At 37.7% G+C, this 20,069-nt stretch overlaps 1 protein-coding gene and 1 pseudogene across 4 annotated transcripts; both read right to left on the bottom strand.

The window, feature by feature from the left end:
* Window positions 1-315: 315 nt before the first annotated feature.
* Window positions 316-15,976, bottom strand: LOC142552355 (uncharacterized). Of its 4 annotated transcripts, none has more exons than XM_075662119.1 (7): window positions 15,877-15,976; window positions 2,992-3,250; window positions 2,554-2,682; window positions 2,419-2,468; window positions 1,630-1,727; window positions 1,272-1,559; window positions 316-936 (listed from the first exon to the last, which is right to left on the bottom strand). In XM_075662119.1, exons 1-7 carry the CDS (start codon window positions 15,959-15,961, stop codon window positions 484-486), a joined length of 1,362 nt encoding a protein of 453 aa, XP_075518234.1. In that variant the 5' UTR covers window positions 15,962-15,976; the 3' UTR covers window positions 316-483. The 4 variants fall into 4 exon arrangements, with proteins under 4 accessions (XP_075518234.1, XP_075518247.1, XP_075518257.1 ...); XM_075662132.1 differs by lacking the exon at window positions 15,877-15,976 and adding an exon at window positions 9,931-10,032; XM_075662142.1 differs by lacking the exon at window positions 15,877-15,976 and adding an exon at window positions 3,581-4,757.
* Window positions 15,977-16,137: 161 nt separating this feature from the next.
* On the bottom strand, window positions 16,138-20,049 carry LOC142513857 (putative helicase CHR10; annotated as a pseudogene).
* Window positions 20,050-20,069: the final 20 nt, after the last annotated feature.

Raw genomic sequence — 20,069 nt, forward strand, 5'->3', positions numbered from 1 at the left:
TACATACATCATTACACTCTTGTGCAAAATCTAATTATTTAAAAATCGATTTGAAATTGTGAAACATATAAAAATACTTGTACCTCATATAACCAAATTGAAATTTAATCCTTGGATGTGTTAGCGTCTTGTCAACCTTTATCGATGTATTTCTAATTTTCAGGAACAGATGGCAACAATCATACACAAGTAACACAAAACTATTATGAATTTGTGAGATGTCTCTCAAATTCGATCCAATTCATTAAAAAATATTATTTTTAATTATATGTATAAATCAAGTTGACATGTTTCAAAGTAAAATAATGTGAAACCATCTCATAAAAGCAAAGTACTTGGACCACTAATTTGTACATACATGTTTTTACGATTGAATTGGGAGTAAGTTGTGTCCTACAATCTAGGACACTGCAACGAGTGATAGTTCTGCTGTGCTGAAAAACCGCACAGCAGTTGAATAGAGAATTTTTAAATCCAAGTGTTTCACTCATATTTGCTGGTAAGTTCGTGCCTCTTCTTTTGCCCTGTCTCTGCATTGGCTTCTGATGTATCGTCGTCCAACGACGAATAAGCCATCCAAGCATGGTCGAGCTTGCGTTTTGGCCGTACAACAGTCGAACCGGGAACCTCAGCATCACGACAAGTTACGAGCCCGTCACTCTTTTCACCATATCTGATCTGAAGCAGCTGAGCACATGCAGCCATTGCCGCACCGAGAGGAACCACAACAGAGAGTGTGGTAGGTGAATCACTATCGAGAGGGGAAAACATGTGTAGTTCTGCATGGGCTACACGAGATAATGTAGCCAAAACAACTGGAGAAATGCTAGCCTCTGTGTGGAACGAAACAACGGGAAGCTCCCTAGGTAAATGGTATTCTCGCAAGAAGTTTTTTCTCCTCTCGTACGTTAAATCTTCAAGCGCCTGCATGTCACCCTTCATAACAGCTACCAATATTAGCGCATTCTATTGCTACAATGTATGGTGGATTTTGTGCTATGTGCTGTTATAAATGAATAAATATCTCCTCCAACTCCCTCATACTACAACAAAGAAACAAAATGAATTGGCATCTTACTCAATATTTCAGGTAAGTGTCAAATTTCAAGACTATAATAAACCTGATAAACAGTGTATCCCGTCCCAATAAAAAAAAACATTACAATTTTAACCTTTTTAGGTTCTGTGTCATGGTAATTTCAAATGAAATACACCAAAACATTTAAGGAAACAAGAAACAATATCAGAGTAAAGGGCGGATGTAAGAGTACCTTAATAACTTTACAAATCAGGATCTCCATAAGCTTACGGACATTAAAATAATCACCAAGCTGTCCTTCCCGTAATATATCTGAAGCAATTGGACTACCTCCATATGGACTTTGTGCTAATGCTAACCCCGCAACCTTGTCTTTGAGTTCATCCCAATACATGGACAAAGAGGCAGCCGCATCGACACCCCCCTTGCTATGGCCAAGTAGTAAAACACGTTTCTTTGAACCCCAATATAATTCCTCTATGTAGTCCTTTATCTCTTCAGCGTTCTTATCTACTGAAGCCTAAACCTTAAATTCATTAATAATAAATAATAAAAATAATACCAAGTAACCAGTGTTAATTGACAAACACCTCACTGTGAATTTTGGCTATATGACAGGTGAGGCCCATCTTTGAAAAACTTGTTTTTGTATTCACAAAGTAAAGAGGCCCATGGTTGCTGAAAAGACCTACAAAAGTAGCAAAGAGTAACGATTAAACGTAACATAACCTGATAGCTGAGAGTACTGAGAATCATTTTCACTGTTTAAATTTTTTTTAAATAGTGCAAATAATCCAATGCTACATAATTATATTCCTAACACTTACGAAGCACCAAAACGAATTTACAATAAAAATCATTACTGTTCAAAATAATTATTGTTAAACTACTTCCTCTAACCATAACACAAGGATGAAAGTGTACAGAAAATGAAGCTGATGATTATTTTTAATTATAGAATGATATTAATATTACCGGGCCAACTATGTGCTGTTCACAATCATAACCTACAGAACCGCCAGGAGAGTAATAACTAATACCCTAACTCAATATAGCTTTTGTGTTCCTTCGCTTTTATGATTTGTTGGGACATATCCTCGCAGCTGTTAGTTGGGAGGGAATTATGACAAAGTTCTACAGCTGTACCCTGGGGTAGTTAGCAAAATAATATTGGTTAAACATTTTTTTTTTAAAAAAAGGCCACCCATGTGTATTTGAGCCACCCATGTGTATCTGAATTCACTCAAATACACTTGTGAAGGTTACTTTTAAAAATGAAATTTGACCGAGGTAATTCCCCCAAATTTCCCTCAGGTGCCTAACAAGAAGGTCTCCAGAGATACCACTTTATGAGCTAACTAGGGGAAATGAGTTGCTACCTGGGACCAACAAGTAAACCATTGTGTTTGGCAACCCATGCAATCCATGCCTGATAGAGAAACACAACTAAATCATACACATGAACTAAGAACATATCTAATGAGATATGCTGAAAAAATACACATCGAATAAACCTTATATCATCAAGTATTTCTGTAAATCTTCCAGTTCCATCTTCAACTGGTGGCATGTCCGGATCTCGTTGTAACCATCCAATGTCATAAGCAGAGCCTTGAACTGTCCTCTTGACCTTTTCAATAAGGCTGATAACAGAACAATAATAAGATAATTTCATAAATAAATAGAGCAAGAAAATCAGAACGTGAAAGTGCAACAAATCAAGGTCTATCATTTGATGTGTTGTTAAAAAGTAGATGATTGGCAAAAAAAATGACAAAACTAGACAGGATCCGACAAACACTTCTTTCTTTGCGAAAATTTTGCGATCAAGTTTTTCGTGTAAAATGGGGATACCGGATATGCCAACCCATCAAATAAAAAGCACAATGCCCATGCATTGAATCCACTAAATATAAAAGCGGCAACATCTAGCAGGCTCAGACAATCATTACCGTTGAAAAAGGGAAATGCCATTTTGGTGGTTGTTATTTGATTCCACAACCAAGTTAGAATTTTGAGAAGGCTCTCCAGCAGAGTTCCTGGTTACTCCACCGTGTACTATTGGAGCATCAAATTTGGTATCAATTGATTCAAAAACAGATGAAGCACTGCCACTTGAAGACATATTCCGATTAGGTGTCAAAGATATGGCTTCTCCTGAAGCAAACGTCAACATTTCCGGCCCATCAGAGTCTTCAGATACAGGTCCCACTGCAAGAAATTTATGCATTAGTTAAACAGCATAACTTTCAAAGCATTGCCATTTCTAGCAAATCATTTTTGGTGCTTAGGAAAGAGATGGAGGATAAAATATATAATTCATATAAAAAACGAGGCAAACTTTTTATGACATGTGATGATCCAAATCAATTTAAATAGAATGTCGTCGTCCTCAAAGATGTTTACCATATGATCAAATAGCCAAAAACATCAAAAGTGAATAAATTGCTGCATCTTGCGCCACATGGAATGACTTCACGGTGTTCAACACAAAATATGGATTTAGTTGGTCGCCCAATGATCTCAAATCTTAAACCCTACCTACTTTTATTCCATTCTCATATTAGTTTCTTCACTAAAAATGCACCTTCCATATCCCTCAATAGCTGACCAGTCTGCTCTCTGAAGAAAATACTTTTATGCCTTTTCTGTAAATAATCAAGTGATAAAATATATTTTGCCCACTCTTGGATCAGATGAAGTGTATTTTTTAGTTTCATTCATCTCACATGCATCATTATGTCAGAAATGGAAAACTATGCCTTATTTAAATGCACTAATTTTTCAGTGAATTTTACGTGTCGAAAAGACATCTGCATATGTAAATGCCCCAAATTAGATGCTAGAACTCGACATCAAGAAAATTGTGGCAAATGATTTAAGGAACTGAAAAATACAGGAAAAATGAGGTAGAAAATGTGGACAGAGAGGATGCTAGTTTTCAACAACTCGTGTTCAATTATTGTTATGCTTCACATTCTCAATGTCTGGAACATAGCACCAATCCGTTGAACAAAACCAAAGTATTGATGAATAAAGATCAATTTAAATTAAAAGCTGAACGTTGGGATGTGTAATACATCGACACTTTGAGTAATAAACAACTTGCATATTCAAAGTCTTCTTAATCTGACATTGTTTGCGTTTTTCAATTTCTAAAAATCGAAATTTCGCGTCCATTTACTATGCAGCCAACAGATGTCCAAATTATCATCTATTTTTTAAAGGTCCGCCATCCATATGATATTCAGAAGACTCTTGAGATGCAAATTTAAAGTAAACAACAAAAGGGACAGTAATCAGATACAACACAGAAAGAGAGGGACAATAGAGAAACATCATCAGAAAACAATATCGAATCATAGCTCATTGGATCACAGCTCCAAACTCAGGTTCCCTTACAGGAAATGATGAAACCGAGCACAAAATTTTAAATAGCACAAAGGAGTGTGTTTTCTTATTTTAGAAAGACGTGTGCTTGACCTAAAGACTGTCCATCGACAAAACAAAAGAAGCTGAGACCTCTTATGCTTTAATAACAGCAGAAAAACACTCGTAAACAAACATGAAGATTCAGTTGCGGTAATTTGTTTTAAAATCAAATGATTTTCCTCCACGAGATAATCTGCATCAGCAACAATCATAGTATTCCATTAATATTGAAAATTAAAAAATTTACCACTAGTACAGTGTTACAACAGAATAATGCAATGCATAAATAAATGCATTCAGAATCTGTAATACCTCATAATTTGGTATATATTTAATTATTATATATTACTAATAATTTTTTTATTTATTAAAAATAAAATAAAATGAAATAACTAATTCAAATATTTAAATATATTTTTAGCTACTCATACATGCATGCATAGGGAGGTATCATCATCATCATACTTGCTTAACTAACACTCCACCTTCCTTCTTGCCCAACCGGCAATCGGAAGATGTCTAACATGGATTGGAGGAAAGACTTGCTTCTTGCCTATAAAAGAAAGTCATTCACTTGATGAATTTCAAGAGTTTCTTAGCCTAATTTCGAGTTTTAAGGGCTGGTCTAGAGTAGGGTTTGAGTGGTGTGAGAATGGAGCTTTTTAATAGTTGAGAAAAATAGGAAAAAAAAATTCATTCTATAACTCAAACTCTTCCAAAAATTCTACAAAAATTCCTCAAAACTCTCTACTTACCCAGAAAGATATCAGAGAAGGAGGTGTCGAAAAATTAGCAGCCGATTTTTCGTCAAAATTCATAAACCACCGCTGCCCGGGAAGGAAATAATGCCGGAAAACTCACTTTTCAGGTACTGTTTTCACTCCCAATTTCCGTAACTTTGCTGACCGTATTTCACCTTAGTATAAACACGAAAGTTATTCATTGTATGTCATACTTCTCATTCATGTCTTTGGTTTCCCGGAATCGGCCTCGGAAATAGTGTTCTCCGGCAGCCGAGGTCGGGGTGTGAGTTTACTAGTTATTCCTTTTGTGGCACGTTTCGGCTGGGAATTTCAGTAAAGTGCATAACATAAGAGTTGTAGGAAATCGTATTTTAAGTTTGCTGGAAAAAAATTGGCTGCGCGTGGTGGCCGGACGCCGGCCACGCGCCACCGGAATCGGCGCGTGTAACAGCATGCTCTATATTATTCTAGGCTGCTGTGCAAGTTTCGTAAATTTTGGATGATTATTTCATTTACTATAAATTTTTAAATGTTAAAACTATGATTTTCGGATATTATATGATACTTGTATGATCGTTTTAATCTTTCTTTATCTGGTTCTAGTCTTCAATACTTTAAAAATATATCACTAGAAGTAGCTTTGAAGTTTTATAATTTTGGACTTACAAGCTATTTTTTTATATGTTTGTGAGTAATATATTCGTATTTATATAAATAAAATATGAAGTAAATAAATAAATAAAAATTATGATGTTACTTTTCGTATAATATTTTGTAAATTATTATGAACATTTAAAGTACATATTCTTGCTAAGACATGAGACGAGTCCAAAGATTTTTTATATGCTTATTACTATGGTATTTTATGTCACCAAATAAAGTATAAAGTTATGAGCTAATTTTGGGGATAGTCTATATTAAAAATGAATTAGGAAGTATTATACTATACTAATGTTAATCACTTGGTCAATAGGATTGGTTTGAAATTTGGATTCTCACACTCATCTATAGTAAGTTACTAAGGTGAGGAATTTACTTTTATCGTTCTTCCTACAACTTTGGCAGTTGGCCTGGAAATTATGATATGATATTTTATTAAATGATATTTGCCATGTTTTATTGATTTCTTGTACTTGTGCGTAGTTATTGTATCTCTTAATCTCGTTGATGCATCACTTCGATGGCCACTCCTTCTATCATAATAAATCATCAATCATGACTATATCCTTCTTACCGATCGAATCTATCATCTTGATTGCATCATAGTCAAATTTATTATACTTAATTTACTCATTACTGTTATTACATAATGATGGAATGCTTCAATGAAAAGTTCTCATTGTAATATCATCACACTAAGTGTGATTCTTATCGAACTTTCACCAAATAAAGTCTTGGTTAATCAACGAATGAATGAACGAATGATAAAATGATTGACCAAGACGGAGCCCTGGACAACGGACTTTGTAGATTGAGTCCATTGAACAACGTGACCTTGGTCCGGGTATATTAGTTCACTTAGCTCGTTATTTTTGCTAATCATATTTTCTATCTTGTGCATTCATATGGTCGGATGCTCGCCCTATTGTCTATTATAGCATTCTGTTAAATTTAACATCATATTGATTATTATTTAATTCTAACTGAGTCCTTAAAGACTTAACCTCTCTATTTTCTTTATCTATTGTAATTTCCAGAGGCAGGTATACCAGAATTGGATAAAGAAGGAAATGTCGGTGAATGATCTAGCAGTGGTTGTCTGAAATATTTATAATAAATCTTTTTTTATATTTTTAGCTTGGTCTTGTAATAACTCCATCGAAATTTACTGGTGCTTTGTTCGATTCGCTTCCGCTAATAAAGTTTAGTAGATTTTTTTTACTGTCTATAATACTTCAAAGGACTATTTTCCGCACGAGATATACTTAGGTAAGGTGGCATTTCTCGAGGGCTAAGTCCTGAGATGGGGTGTCACAGAGGTGGTATCAGAGCCAAACATGCTAGGATAGGTTACCTAGAAATGTAAAATACAATTAGTTATAATTTTTCTAATATCTGCTCATCACTAATAATTGTTTCCATAATTTTATTTATTTATCACAGGATGTCTGACTCTACCAGTAGCCAGGGAGGTCGTTTAGACACTATCTATGTTCGTACAGATTCCCCGACCCTGACTTTCACCCATGGGCCTCAGCATTTAGCCCATTATCCTGACCATGTCACCCTACAGATTGCTGAGGATCGAGATAGGGTGAGAGCCGCCAGAGTGACTGACCGACCGAGCTCTTTTTGAAGATGAGATTTTTCGTTTGAGCCGAGAGAATCAAGACTTACGAAACCAGCTGGCCATTTACAGGTGGCACAATGACACGCTAGGGGCTCCTGATTTTTGTCCCTCATAGGATACCTGGGAGAGACATATTCCAGCCTATAGGGAGTCATGGGGCAAGCAGTATACGAGAGAGATAGGATGATCATGAGTCTATCTAAGATGCATGGGTTTTTTGATCGAGAGCTGAGGGCCCTTCAGAGAACAGAGTATTTTTCCGAGATTCATTTTGATTATTTACTTACACAGGGTCGTACCATGTTCGAATACGCCATCTATGGGTTAGAGTACGTGTTAGCAGACCTCACCAGCCTTCGAGATGGCGCAAGACCTAGTAGCATTCCTACCCAGCACCTAGCAGCTGAGCCACCAGTCATTCCATTAGTTGATCCATCAGCTGACCTAGTCATTGATCTACCAGTTGATCTACCCGTTATTCCACCTATGGAGCCGCTAGTCTTGGAGCCCGAGTTGTCTCCCTTGCCATCAACTTTAGAGGAGGATGCTTGGCTGACAGACCCCGAGTATGAGTCCGACCCAGAGAAGTTTCCTGATGAGCCACCATTGATAGCACAGTTAGGGTTTTTTTAGGGAGATGACCCTTTACCTCTGTTTGGAAATGTTGGTGACAAAGTTATCATAGAGATATCAGACGATGAGGACACATCCGAAACCGAGTCGATTGTTACCGCTGAGGAGTAGTACCAGACTATGGCTATTAGTAGTATTGTTTTTATTTCTAGAAAAAAAAGATGGCACCTTAAGACTATGCATAGATTATCGAGATCTAAATAATGTCACTATAAAGAACAAGTATCCACTACCGTATTGACGAACTGTTCGATGCTCTTCAAGGATCCAAAGTTTATTCGAAGTTGGACCTAAGGCAAGGATACTACAAGCTGCGGATCCGACAAGAGGATATACCCAAGACTGCTTTTAACACTCGGTATGGTCACTACGAATTTTTAGTGATGCCGTTTGGATTGACAAATGTGCCAGCTACTTTCATGGATCTGATGCATCGAGTCTTCCAACCCTATTTAGACAAATTCGTAGTCATTTTCATTGACGACATCCTGGTTTACTCCAAAAGCAAGGAAGAACATGCACATCATCTTAGGACAGTTCTCCAAACACTAAAGGAAAATCAATTGTATGCTAAGCTCAGCAAATGTGAGTTCTGGTTGGATAAGGTGACATTTTTGGGCCACATAATTTTCGGGAATAGGTCTTGAAGTAGATCCTACTAAGATAGATGCAATAATGCAGTGGAAGCAACCATGCAATGTAACTGAAGTTCGAAGCTTTCTTGGCCTAGTAGGATACTATCGAAGATTCATCCAATACTTTGCAAAAATTTCAGCTCCACTAACCCAACTTACTCGCAAAGATAATATGTTCCAATGGAACCAAAGGTGTGAAGAAAGCTTTCAGGTACTAAAAAAGATGCTTACTAGCGCCCCACTCTTAACCCTACCAGAAGGAACAGAAAGGTTCACGGTTTACACTGATGCTTCCAAAGAAGGATTGGGCTGTGTATTGATGCAAAATGGGAAGGTCATTGCCTATGCTTCAAGGAAGTTAAACATTCATGAGAATAACTATCCGACTCATGATTTGGAGTTGGGTGCAATAGTATTTGCCCTAGCAAAATGGCGGCATTATTTATACGGTGCGACCTTTGACATTTATACTGACCACAAGAGTTTGAAGTATTTATTTACTCAAAAGGAGTTAAATATGAGGCAACGTCGATGGATGGAATTCCTAGAAGATTATGATTGCTCTATACTATACCATCCAGGGAAGGCCAACGTGGTGGCAGATGCTTTGAGTAGAGCCAATATAGCCCATCTTGGAGGAAGAGAAACTAACCAAGTCAAGTCAAAAAACTTGTTAAACATATTTTCACGTGGTCATCTAGCAGGACTAGGAGTCGAACCAGAATTCAACACCAGAATCAAGCAAAGTCAGGACATTGATCCCGATGTAATTAAGCTGAAAGAGCATAGTTGTCAAGGCGCTAGGCGACGTCAAGGCGACTGAGCCACTGCCTAGCGCCCAAACGCCTAGGCGACAAAAGGCAATCGCCTAGCCACAAGGCGATAATATAGAGAGAATGTATTATACATTTATGTTCTACTAAAAATCAACTATTAATAATAATGAACTATATGAAAAACTAAATATATAAAGCTTCAAGTAACAAAAAACAAAAATATCTCAATATTGTCGACAAATCAACACATTCAAATCTTATGCTAGACAATTTAATTTTTCCAAAACAATCTAGACTCAGATCAATCACTTTCTAATTCAATCATTTCATCCACATCACCATCCTCACATTTTCATTAATGTCTGAATAATCATCTTTCAACACATCATCATCAAACTCTCCCTCGTCAGTAGATTCTTCATCTACATCCATTGGTGATTGTAGAGCATGAGTGGTTTGGCTTGTCACCCGACCTCTTCGTCCTCCCCTACCTTTGCCTGTAGAAATTGAAGCTCCCCTATAAATAGGGTTCGAGGTCCGTTGTTGTCTAGTATGTCTGGTTTCTTCTTCTACTCCAGCAGCCTCTGCTACAACGTTCCATGTCAAAGTATCATCATCATCATCAAAAACAGGTTCCTCTCCAGCTTCCATCGTTCCAATCAACCACTCATTATTACAATCATCAATATTCCTCAAAACTATAGGATCTCTTTTATCCTTCTTAGCCGCACGAGCCTTGAGTGTTTGATTGTACTTCACATATACCAAATCTCTTAGTTTCTTGTGATCTAGTCTATTCATTTTCTTTGAATGTATCTGTGACACGAATGACGAAAACATCATAAACTATAAATTGAAAAGAAAAGTGAAAGAAGTCATGTAATACCGTAATAGTATTTACTCACATGCTCAAATATGCTCCAATTCCTTTCACAACCCGAAGCACTACATGTGAGGCTAAGAACTTTGATAGCAAATTCTTTCAAATTTGGAGTACCATTGCCAAACATTTTCCACCAATCCGCTGAAAAAAAAATGTATCACATCATTTTCATTTGATATTTAAGTATTTAACTATTTAACTTCTTGCAAAAAAAACACATACCAGGCGCCATTGGTTGGTCTTTATTATTCCTTGCTCTAATGGCAAATTCGTTGCCGAACAATGACTCCGAGTTCTTATATACCGGCAACTCCTCCATAATAATCTTATCCCTCACGTCATGGCTTGGAATCAATCTTTGTATGCATGCAAACAACCCATTTGTGACTTCTGCATCCGTCTCAACTTTCGGATTGTGATAGTAAAAATATGGGTTTAAGTAGTATCCTGCCGCGTGCAAAGGATGATGAAGCTGATTATCCCATCTAGCATCAATAAATTCTAACACTTTTTTACATTTCTCTCTGTTGTTATCAAAGGACTTGAGAATTGTTTCTTTTGCTCTGTCCATAGCTTCATAGATATAACCCATCGCTGGCCTTGTTTCATTATCGGCAATGCGAAGAACCATCACTAGAGGACACATCACTTTAAGGGTGTATGTCACATTATTCCAAAATGAAGGCTTGAAAACAGTATCATTTGCCTTCTTACCCTTTATATCATTTGACCATTTACTTTCTATCCACTGTGTTGATATGAACATTCTCTTCAAAGCCTTTTGTCGTTTGTGGAGGCTTTGCAAAGTGAGAAATGTAGTAGCAAAACGGGTGACTCCATGTCTTGCCAGCTCTTTGTTTCCAGTAAATTCTCTCATCATGTGCAAAACACCTCCATGATTGTAAATGTAACCAACAAGAGCAATTGCTCTAGAAATAGTCTTCCGAACCACCTCAATTTTGCCAATATCCTCTAGCATCAAATCAATGCAATGAGCAGCACATGGAGTTCAAAACAAATTCGGTCTTTTTGCTTGTAGAAGTTTACCTACAAAAAAAAGAGTACAAAACAAAAAAGAATCAATTTATGTTATACGTAATATAATATCCAAGGAAATAAAATTTCAATACTTCACTTACCAGCTAAAACATAATTGCTGCCATTGTCTGTAATCACTTGCACTGACATTTTTCTCTCCCACACGCTCTACAAATCTATCGAGCAACTCATATAACAGGGTTCCAATCTTGACATGGGCGGATGCATCCACAGATTCCAAGAACATTGTTCCTTTGGGTGAATTAACCAAAAAGTTGATCAATGTTCTATGCTTCCTATCAGTCCACCCATCAGACATAATTGAGCAACCATATTTCTCACATTCATCTCTGTTTTCTTTCAACAACTCATTTGTGTAGGCAATTTCTTTCTGTAAAAGTGGTACCTTCAATTCATGATAACTTGGTGGTTTCAAATTCGGCCCGTACTGACCTATGGCTTCAATCATTTCCTTGAAGCTATCTAAATGGGCAGCATTGAAAGAAATCGCAGCTTGATACATGAAACGAGCTATCTTTTGAACTGTTCGATCTCTAAGCTCTTTATCACAAGCATCGTTTATGTTTGTTTGCCTCAATTTCCCCCCTTTGGTTTTCTTCTTCGTGATAAAGAGATCCATCGGCCCTTTAACACTGCCACTGCCACTTCCACTTCCACTTCCAGTTCCAGCCTCGTGTATGGAAGTCAAACTTCTCTTTTTGCTTGGTTGTACATCTTCTTCATCGTCTTCATCTTCATCGATATCAATAAAGCAAAAATCTTGCTTCATTCCACCGCAAGCTCTCAATGTTTGCTTCTTCTTTTCATTCATATAATTCAACAGCTCATCACGGACACTTTGAGGACACTCTTTGCATTTTCTGACATTTTTTGAATTCCCAGCAATATGTTTGGCTAGAAAAATTCCTCCATTGGACGTGAAGCCACAAAACCTACACGTCACACTATTAGTATCAGTTGGATTTTTCAAATAACAATGCTTCCAACCGGGGTCTTTCTTATTATCCGCATCTGGTTGTGTGTTTTCTGATTGAGGATGAGAAGCCATACTAGGCTATTTTTTTAAAATAAATGCAAAACAGAAGCCTGAAAGAGAAGAAGCCTGCGGCAGAGAAGAATAGTTGAAAGAGAAGCCTGAAAACAGAAGCATGCGGCAGAGAAGAACAGGTCCTCCAGGAGCTTCAATCTTCAATCGGCAGGGGAGAATGGTGTGCGCAGAACTGCAGGGGAGAATGGTGTGCGCAGAACGGCACGGCAGAAGCTTCAATCGGCAGGGGAGAAATGAGAATACGTATCGACATGCAATACTAGGCTTTTTTTAAAAATAAATTAGTTATGGGCTGAAATTAGTTATGGGCTTATTTAGTTGGGCTTTGGGTCATTAAAAAATAAAGGAGAAGCCTGCTTATGCGATGCGCACATGCTGCTGCAAAGAGGCGGAACGCCCATCGCCTGGAGAAAGACGGCTTCAAGGCGCTAAAGGCGCTCGCCCAGCCATGCACGTCAGCCTGGTTGTCTATAAGGCGCTGAAGCTCCGCCTAGGCGCGCCTGAAAGAGGGCAAGATTCTGAATTCACCACCAACCCTCAGGGTATATTTTGCTATCGTAAACGGATTTATGTACCCGTCTCATTAAAAGAGGAAGTTTTGGAAGAAGCTCATAGATCTCGATTCACCAACCATCCTGGAGGAGCCAAAATGTACCAAGACTTAAAACAAAACTTTTGGTGGAAAGGCATGAAACGAGATGTTGCAGATTTCGTACGGAAATGCCTTACATGTCAAATGGTGAAGGCAGAACATCAAAAAACGATCAGGGCTTTTACAACCTCTCCCAATTCCTGAGTGGAAATGAGATCATGTAACCATGGATTTTGTATTAGGGTTACCTCTTATGAAAGGAGGCTTTGATAGTATCCGGGTTGTGGTGGACCGTTTAACAAAATCCGCTAACTTCATTCCAGTGAGTAGTAAATATGGAGTAGAAAAACTAGATGGTCTATACCAAAAAGAAATCATTCGTTTGCATGGGATACCCTCAACAATTGTTTCAGACCGAGATCCAAAATTTACATCCAGATTGTGGAAGAAGCTTCAGGAATGCCTTGGGGCAAAGTTGAATTTCAGCACATCATCTCACCCTGAGACAGACGGACAATCCGAAAGAACTATCCAGACCTTGGAAGATATGCTCCGCACCTGTATTTTAGATTTTGGAGACAGCTGGGGAAATCATCTACCCCTTATAGAATTTGCATATAATAATAGCTACCAAGTACAAATTGCAGGACGTATCGATGGAAATGAAATTGCACGCATCGAATGGATCAGAGAAGGTAGGGTTCCATTCCAAACCATTCGAGCTTTTTATTTTTATTTTTTTCTAGAAATAAAAACAATACTACTAATAGCCCTAGTCTGGTACTACTCCTTAGCGGTCACAGTCGACTCGGCTTCGGATGCGTTCTCATCGTCTGATATCTCTATGATAAGTTCTTCACCAACATTTCCAAACAGAGGTAAAGGGTCCTCTCCCCAAAAAGGCCCTAACTGTGCTATCAATGGTGGCTCATCAGGAAACTCCTCTGGGTCGGACTCATAATCGGGGTCTGTTAGCCAAACATCCTCCTCTAAAGCTGATGGCAAGGGAGGCAACTCGGGCTCCAAGACTAGCGGCTCCATAGGTGGAATAACGGGTGGATCAACTGGTAGATCAATGACTATGTCAGCTGATGGATCAACTAATGGAATGACTGGTGGCTCAGCTGCTAGATGCTGGGTAGGAATGGAACTAGGTCCCGCGCCATCTCGAAGGCTGGTGAGGTCTGCTAACACGTACTCTAACCCATAGATGGCGTATTCGAACATAGTACGACCCTGTGTAAGTAAATAATCAAATGAATCTCGGAAAAATACTCCTGCCCTCTGAAGGACCCTCAGCTCTCGATCAAAAAAACCATGCATCTCAGATCGACTCATGATCATCCTATCACTCTCGTATACTGCCTGCCCCATGACTCCCCTATAGGCTGGAATCTGCTCTCTCCCAGGCATCTTATGAGAGACAAAAATCAGGAGCCCCTAACGTGTCATTGTGCCACTTGTAAATGGCCAGCTGGGTTCGTAAGTCTTGATTCTCCTGGGTCAAACGAAAAATCTCCTCTTCAAAAAGAGCTCGGTCAGTCACTCTGGCGGCTCTCACCCTATCTCGATCCTCAGCAATCTGTAGGGTGACATGGTCAGGATAATGGGCTAAATGCTGAGGCCCAGGGGTGAAAGTCAGGGTCGGGGAATCTGTACGAACATAGATAGTGTATAAATGACCTCCCTGGCTACTGGTAGAGTCAGACATCCTGTGATAAATAAATAAAATTATGGAAACAATTATTAGTGATGAGCAGATATTAGAAAAATTATAACTAATTGTATTTTACATTTCTAGTGAGTAGTAAATATGGAGTGAAAAAACTAGCAGGTCTATACCAAAAAGAAATCATTCGTTTGCATGTGATACCCTCAAAAATTGTTTCAGACCGATATCCAAAATTTACAGTCCAAATTGTGGAAGAAGCTTCAGGAATGCCTTGGGACAAAGTTGAATTTCAGCACATCATCTCACCCTGAGACAGACGGACAATCTGAAAGAACTATCCAGACCTTGGAAGATATGCTCCGCACCTGTATTTTAGATTTTGGAGACAGCTGGGGAAATCATCTACCCCTTATAGAATTTGCATATAATAATAGCTACCAGGCTACAATTCAAATGGCTCCTTATGAAGCTTTATATGGACGAAAATGTCGTTCCCCTCTGAACTAGGATCTTGAAGAATGGCGATGCACCAAAGATGGAAAAACTCGTTCCATAAAACCAGATATTATACAAGAGGCAATTGATAAAGTACAAGTCATCAAGCAAAGGATACAATCAGCTCAAAGTTGACAAAAGAGCTATGCTGACAAAAGAATAAAGGACTTAGTATTTGTTGTGGGAGATCAAGTGCTCCTCAAAATATCTCCCAGGAAAGTCCGAAGGGCAGGGAAAAAGGAAAGTTACAACCTCGATTCGTAGGTCCCTTTGAAATTCTGAAAAGAATAGGACCTGCAGCCTACCAACTCCAGCTACCTAAGACACTATCTGGAATACATAACGTGTTTCATGTATCCAAATTAAGAAAATGCTTCACTGACTCAACACTCATAGAGGACCCTGCACATTTAACCCTAGAAGGAGATTTGACATACGAAGAATATATTCATCGTTCTAGAAGCTTTTTCTTATGAAATAATGAAGAAGAAGCAAACTCGGAGCTGAAACAAGATTTGTTCAATTGAACCTGACATACGAAAAATTATATGAAATCCGCAGAAAATTTAAGAACTTTACAGAGACAAAGATTGCTCTGGAACCGTAACTTGGCAACCCACAGAATTTCCAGCGATGTTTTTGTCCCGGAGGATAAGAACGGCATCGTCTTTATAATTTGGTGGCTTTTTTAAATAAATAAATTTAATCTTGTAAAGAAAAGATGAGCTTGCAATAATTAATCTAATCAAGCCAATGAAGTGGCCCATCATTTCTAAGAAAGCCCATAAAAGAGGCCCATTTCTTCTCAGAAGGCCCATGACTGAATTCAACTGTCAGACATCAACCAAATGTGATGATTTGAAAAAAAAAATAATGCGACCTCACCTCTTCAACAGTATGTCAAGTAACTAAATTTATGGACAAGACATGATTGCTTTGACCAATTCGATGTACACGCTGCAAAGCCTGCTTATCTACTTGTGGATTCCAATCTTGCTCACAAAAAAATTACATAGAAAGAGCTAAAATGCTAAAATCAGTTATGAGCATACAAATCACATTGCTTTGTGTGGACAACCGCAATTCAATAATTCCAGAAAACTCCAGAAAAAAGAAATAATAGCATACTTGACATGAATTTAAGACCAAACCTAACACCGGCCATGGGGTCTCTTTAATTAAGGAGAGGCAGCTTATGACATCCCTAGCTTTTGACAAGTAAACACACCACCACCCACATTCCCACTGATAATCACAGTAGAATTAGAATTTATTGCTTACATTACCCCTCACTTTATTGTTATAATTGATACTAACCATGCTGCAATTGTGTGTAAAATCTGCACCAATTGCCTAAACTAGATTTCACCAAAGAATTAGTCACGTACACCATCAAGTACAAATGCAGCACATTTACCGAAGGAATAAACAAAATCTTGTGTCCCTTCACAGCTTATGACCGATAATTTCCATACCACAGTGATATTGACAACATCCAAGTGACAAGACAAATGAAAAGTTAACGTAACAATGTTAATTACCTAATTTATATGCAGGATTACCAAGGAATTTTTATTGTTCGACCAGTATGTTTCAAGACAATACTATGGTGCAAGATGCAATCTTCAACAGTTATATGAGGACAATTGAGTGATTATAGCAAATTTGGATATAAAAAATGACACTCACTGAATCAGCAGTCACAAGATTTAATCCCACTCCCCCAGCTCTTGTGGAAATCAAAAAGACAAATGGAGTGTTCATATCAGTATCAGAACTACAACTTTCATCATCATATTTTCGGCCGAACTTCTAATTGCAGCAAAGTGGTCCTCTGCTCGAATTGAACCATCAAGGCGCTCATAGGTATTTCCTGAGCTCTAAAAATTCCTGCACATACACACATATAATGAAAAAAACTTTAGGGAATAATATGAAGTCACTCCAGCAGGTATAGTTTAATGAATTAATAGTAGGTAGTTATGACACTAGCCTGTAAAATATCGAGTGTATGAGTCATCTGAGCAAACAATAGAACCCGATGCTGAGAATTGTGCAGCTTCTGAAGTAGCTGGTCTAAGATAAGAAGTTTACCACTCGCCGGATGAATTAAAATTCCAGGTACAGACAATGGGTTAATCATAGAAAAACTGAATAAACCAGAAAGTTCAAATTAACTTATGAGATTGACAGTAAGCACAAAAAATATTTCGAATACACGGCTAGTCATATTTTTCCCCAATTTCTTTTTGCTAGCACTAGTAACTGAAATGGATAATGAGCTTTATTAAAGTTCGAAACTTCATTCACTCAAAATTGTCCTGTAAATAGCTGTTTCACAGAGTTCGTGAATTACACTACCTGAACTAGGTGCTCACCCTCTTGGTATGGTCAGGCTCAATACCTGGGAAAAGGTTTCAATACCTGGGAAAAGGTATGGGTGACTACGTGCTTCCCGTTGCTGAATTACCTGAAGGAGAAGTATATAATATGCATCATGCATGCAGCTTGGAAATAAGAATATGGTATTAACATAACATGATAAACAAACAGTGAACAAAGAAAAAAAATCAGCTTACAATATCATGCAATGATTGAGCAGTGGAAGTTCTGAAGGCCAGAGCAAGTAGCCTTGGAAGTTCCTTCCCCATTATTGACAAATAAACCTTCTTATGCAGAGAAACCAAAGGTACCATCCCGTCAACAAGAATTTCAAATCATCGAGGAACTATGTAATAGGATACTAAACAAAACAAAACAGCGAAAAAATGCAAAAACCCAAAAACACCTGTGTTAAATAATTTACTAACTCGTTTGAAGCTGCTTGCTTAAGGAATCTCACCAATCAGGCAAGCAATAAAGTAAAACAGGCTGTAAATAATTAAAGGAGAGTCCTACTATGTACAATACACATTAATTTAAAGAGAAGAAAGACACACAAAGAAGGAAAGTGAATACAATTCCCCATTCACAGGGATTTAACTCAATTACTCTGTCAATCCCTTGTAACGGGATTTGCACAACAATGTCCTAATTTCTCAACACATGCAGTTAGAAACTAACACAGTGATCTCAGTAATAGGTGGCAGCAAAAGAGTTCCAAACTCTGTAAGTTTAGATTTGGTTCTTCAAAGCAGGAATGCCCCGAGCACATACTTTAAGATCTTAAACTGTATGCCTTTTCTGCACCATGACCTGCTCAAAGAAGGAATTCAAAATGTCAAGAGAGAGTTCCACAAAACAAAAGTACACCAACATTATTACAAGTACTTTGAAAGCATTGGCAAGCCGGTAACTATAATTATGGCAATTCGGGCAGCACTTTATAATCGATAATTTTCACAAGTTAAGTTATGAAAGAGTTCCACCTATTTTATGAAGCACAACTCGCTTCAGAAAAGGTGAGAGTAAAAAAATTTACACATAGGGTCTGCTGCTTCTGAGAAAGTGGAAAGAAACTGCTCTTTCATTCCAAATATAGAAGCCATACAGAAGTGCAACAATGCCCAAAGTTCTGTAAGATTGTTTTAAATAGGTGTGCCAGTCATCAGCAATTCTCGTCATGACAAACCGCTCTCTTAGTGTATAGTACAAAACCCAAATGAAAGCAGAAGCCTGTACCATCAGCCAAAAAGGAAACTCAAGAAATAATGTGAGATAATAACAGTTAAAACCACTAATCGTACCTTACAAGCATTTACTACCAGGTTCTAACTATATGCAGCACCAAGAGAGAAATGAATCTAACAAGGTCACTTTTTCAGAGATGAGGAGTCAAAACGGTCATCCTACCCTACGTATAGAGACATATTTAAAGTTCTTTGAGAAAAAATTTCAGCATGTCGCTAATTCATAGTCCCAAGAAGAATTTTCAACCATCTAAACCAAACAGCCACCACCCTAGAGCTCCATACTCTGGTTCAGAAACCAATAATGATACGATATGATAGGATTATATATTATATAAAAAAATAACCTATCTATGAAAGAAAAACAAGCCTAAAATTGCAGGAAAAAATATTACATAATGCTTACACCTGCTGTAAATCAAAATAGTCAACTCATGGGAGCAGGGACGGAGGCACATGGATCTATACTCAGGCTTTAGCTCGGATGGCCCAATTTTTTTTAAAAAAATTTACATGTAAATTTTGTATAATTTTAGAATAATATGATATTAGTCCGGACATATCAATGTGAAAACTTTCAACTAGACTCAAAACTTACACCATAAGATAATCACTGTTTTTTACGTACTCATATATTTCCCATTGCAATTTGCGTCTGTATTCTTTCTCTCCGACATAACAAAGTAATCTCAAATTTGGAGCAAAATTGGCTATTCCGACACCCAACTATCAGTCACGCTGAGAGGGCATAGCACAACTGTAAAATATTAGTAGAATAATGAACTGAAAATTTTAATAATCAAAATTCCAAAACAAAGGATAGATGGTTTTAGCCATTTACTTACGGAATGGCCCAGGAGACTTCTGGCATACTTTCAGATAACTCAAAAGAGATATAGCCTGTAAAGTCTTCCCAAGTCCCATCTATAGGAAAACCAAAAACATGGACGATAACAAATTAGAAAGCTTGTCTCTTTAGAGTGCAGTTGATTTTTTCCCCAAACAAATACCATGGAGCCACTACATACTTATTTAAGATTTACACGAATAAAGAATTCATATAAACTCTGATTATTTCTCCCAAACACCAATTTCTTGACATGCTATGAGAGGCCACCAAAAATGCATATCTACTATATTGGA

Source organism: Primulina tabacum, chromosome 1 (genome assembly GCF_025594145.1).
Source record: "Primulina tabacum isolate GXHZ01 chromosome 1, ASM2559414v2, whole genome shotgun sequence".
NCBI lineage: Eukaryota > Viridiplantae > Streptophyta > Magnoliopsida > Lamiales > Gesneriaceae > Primulina > Primulina tabacum.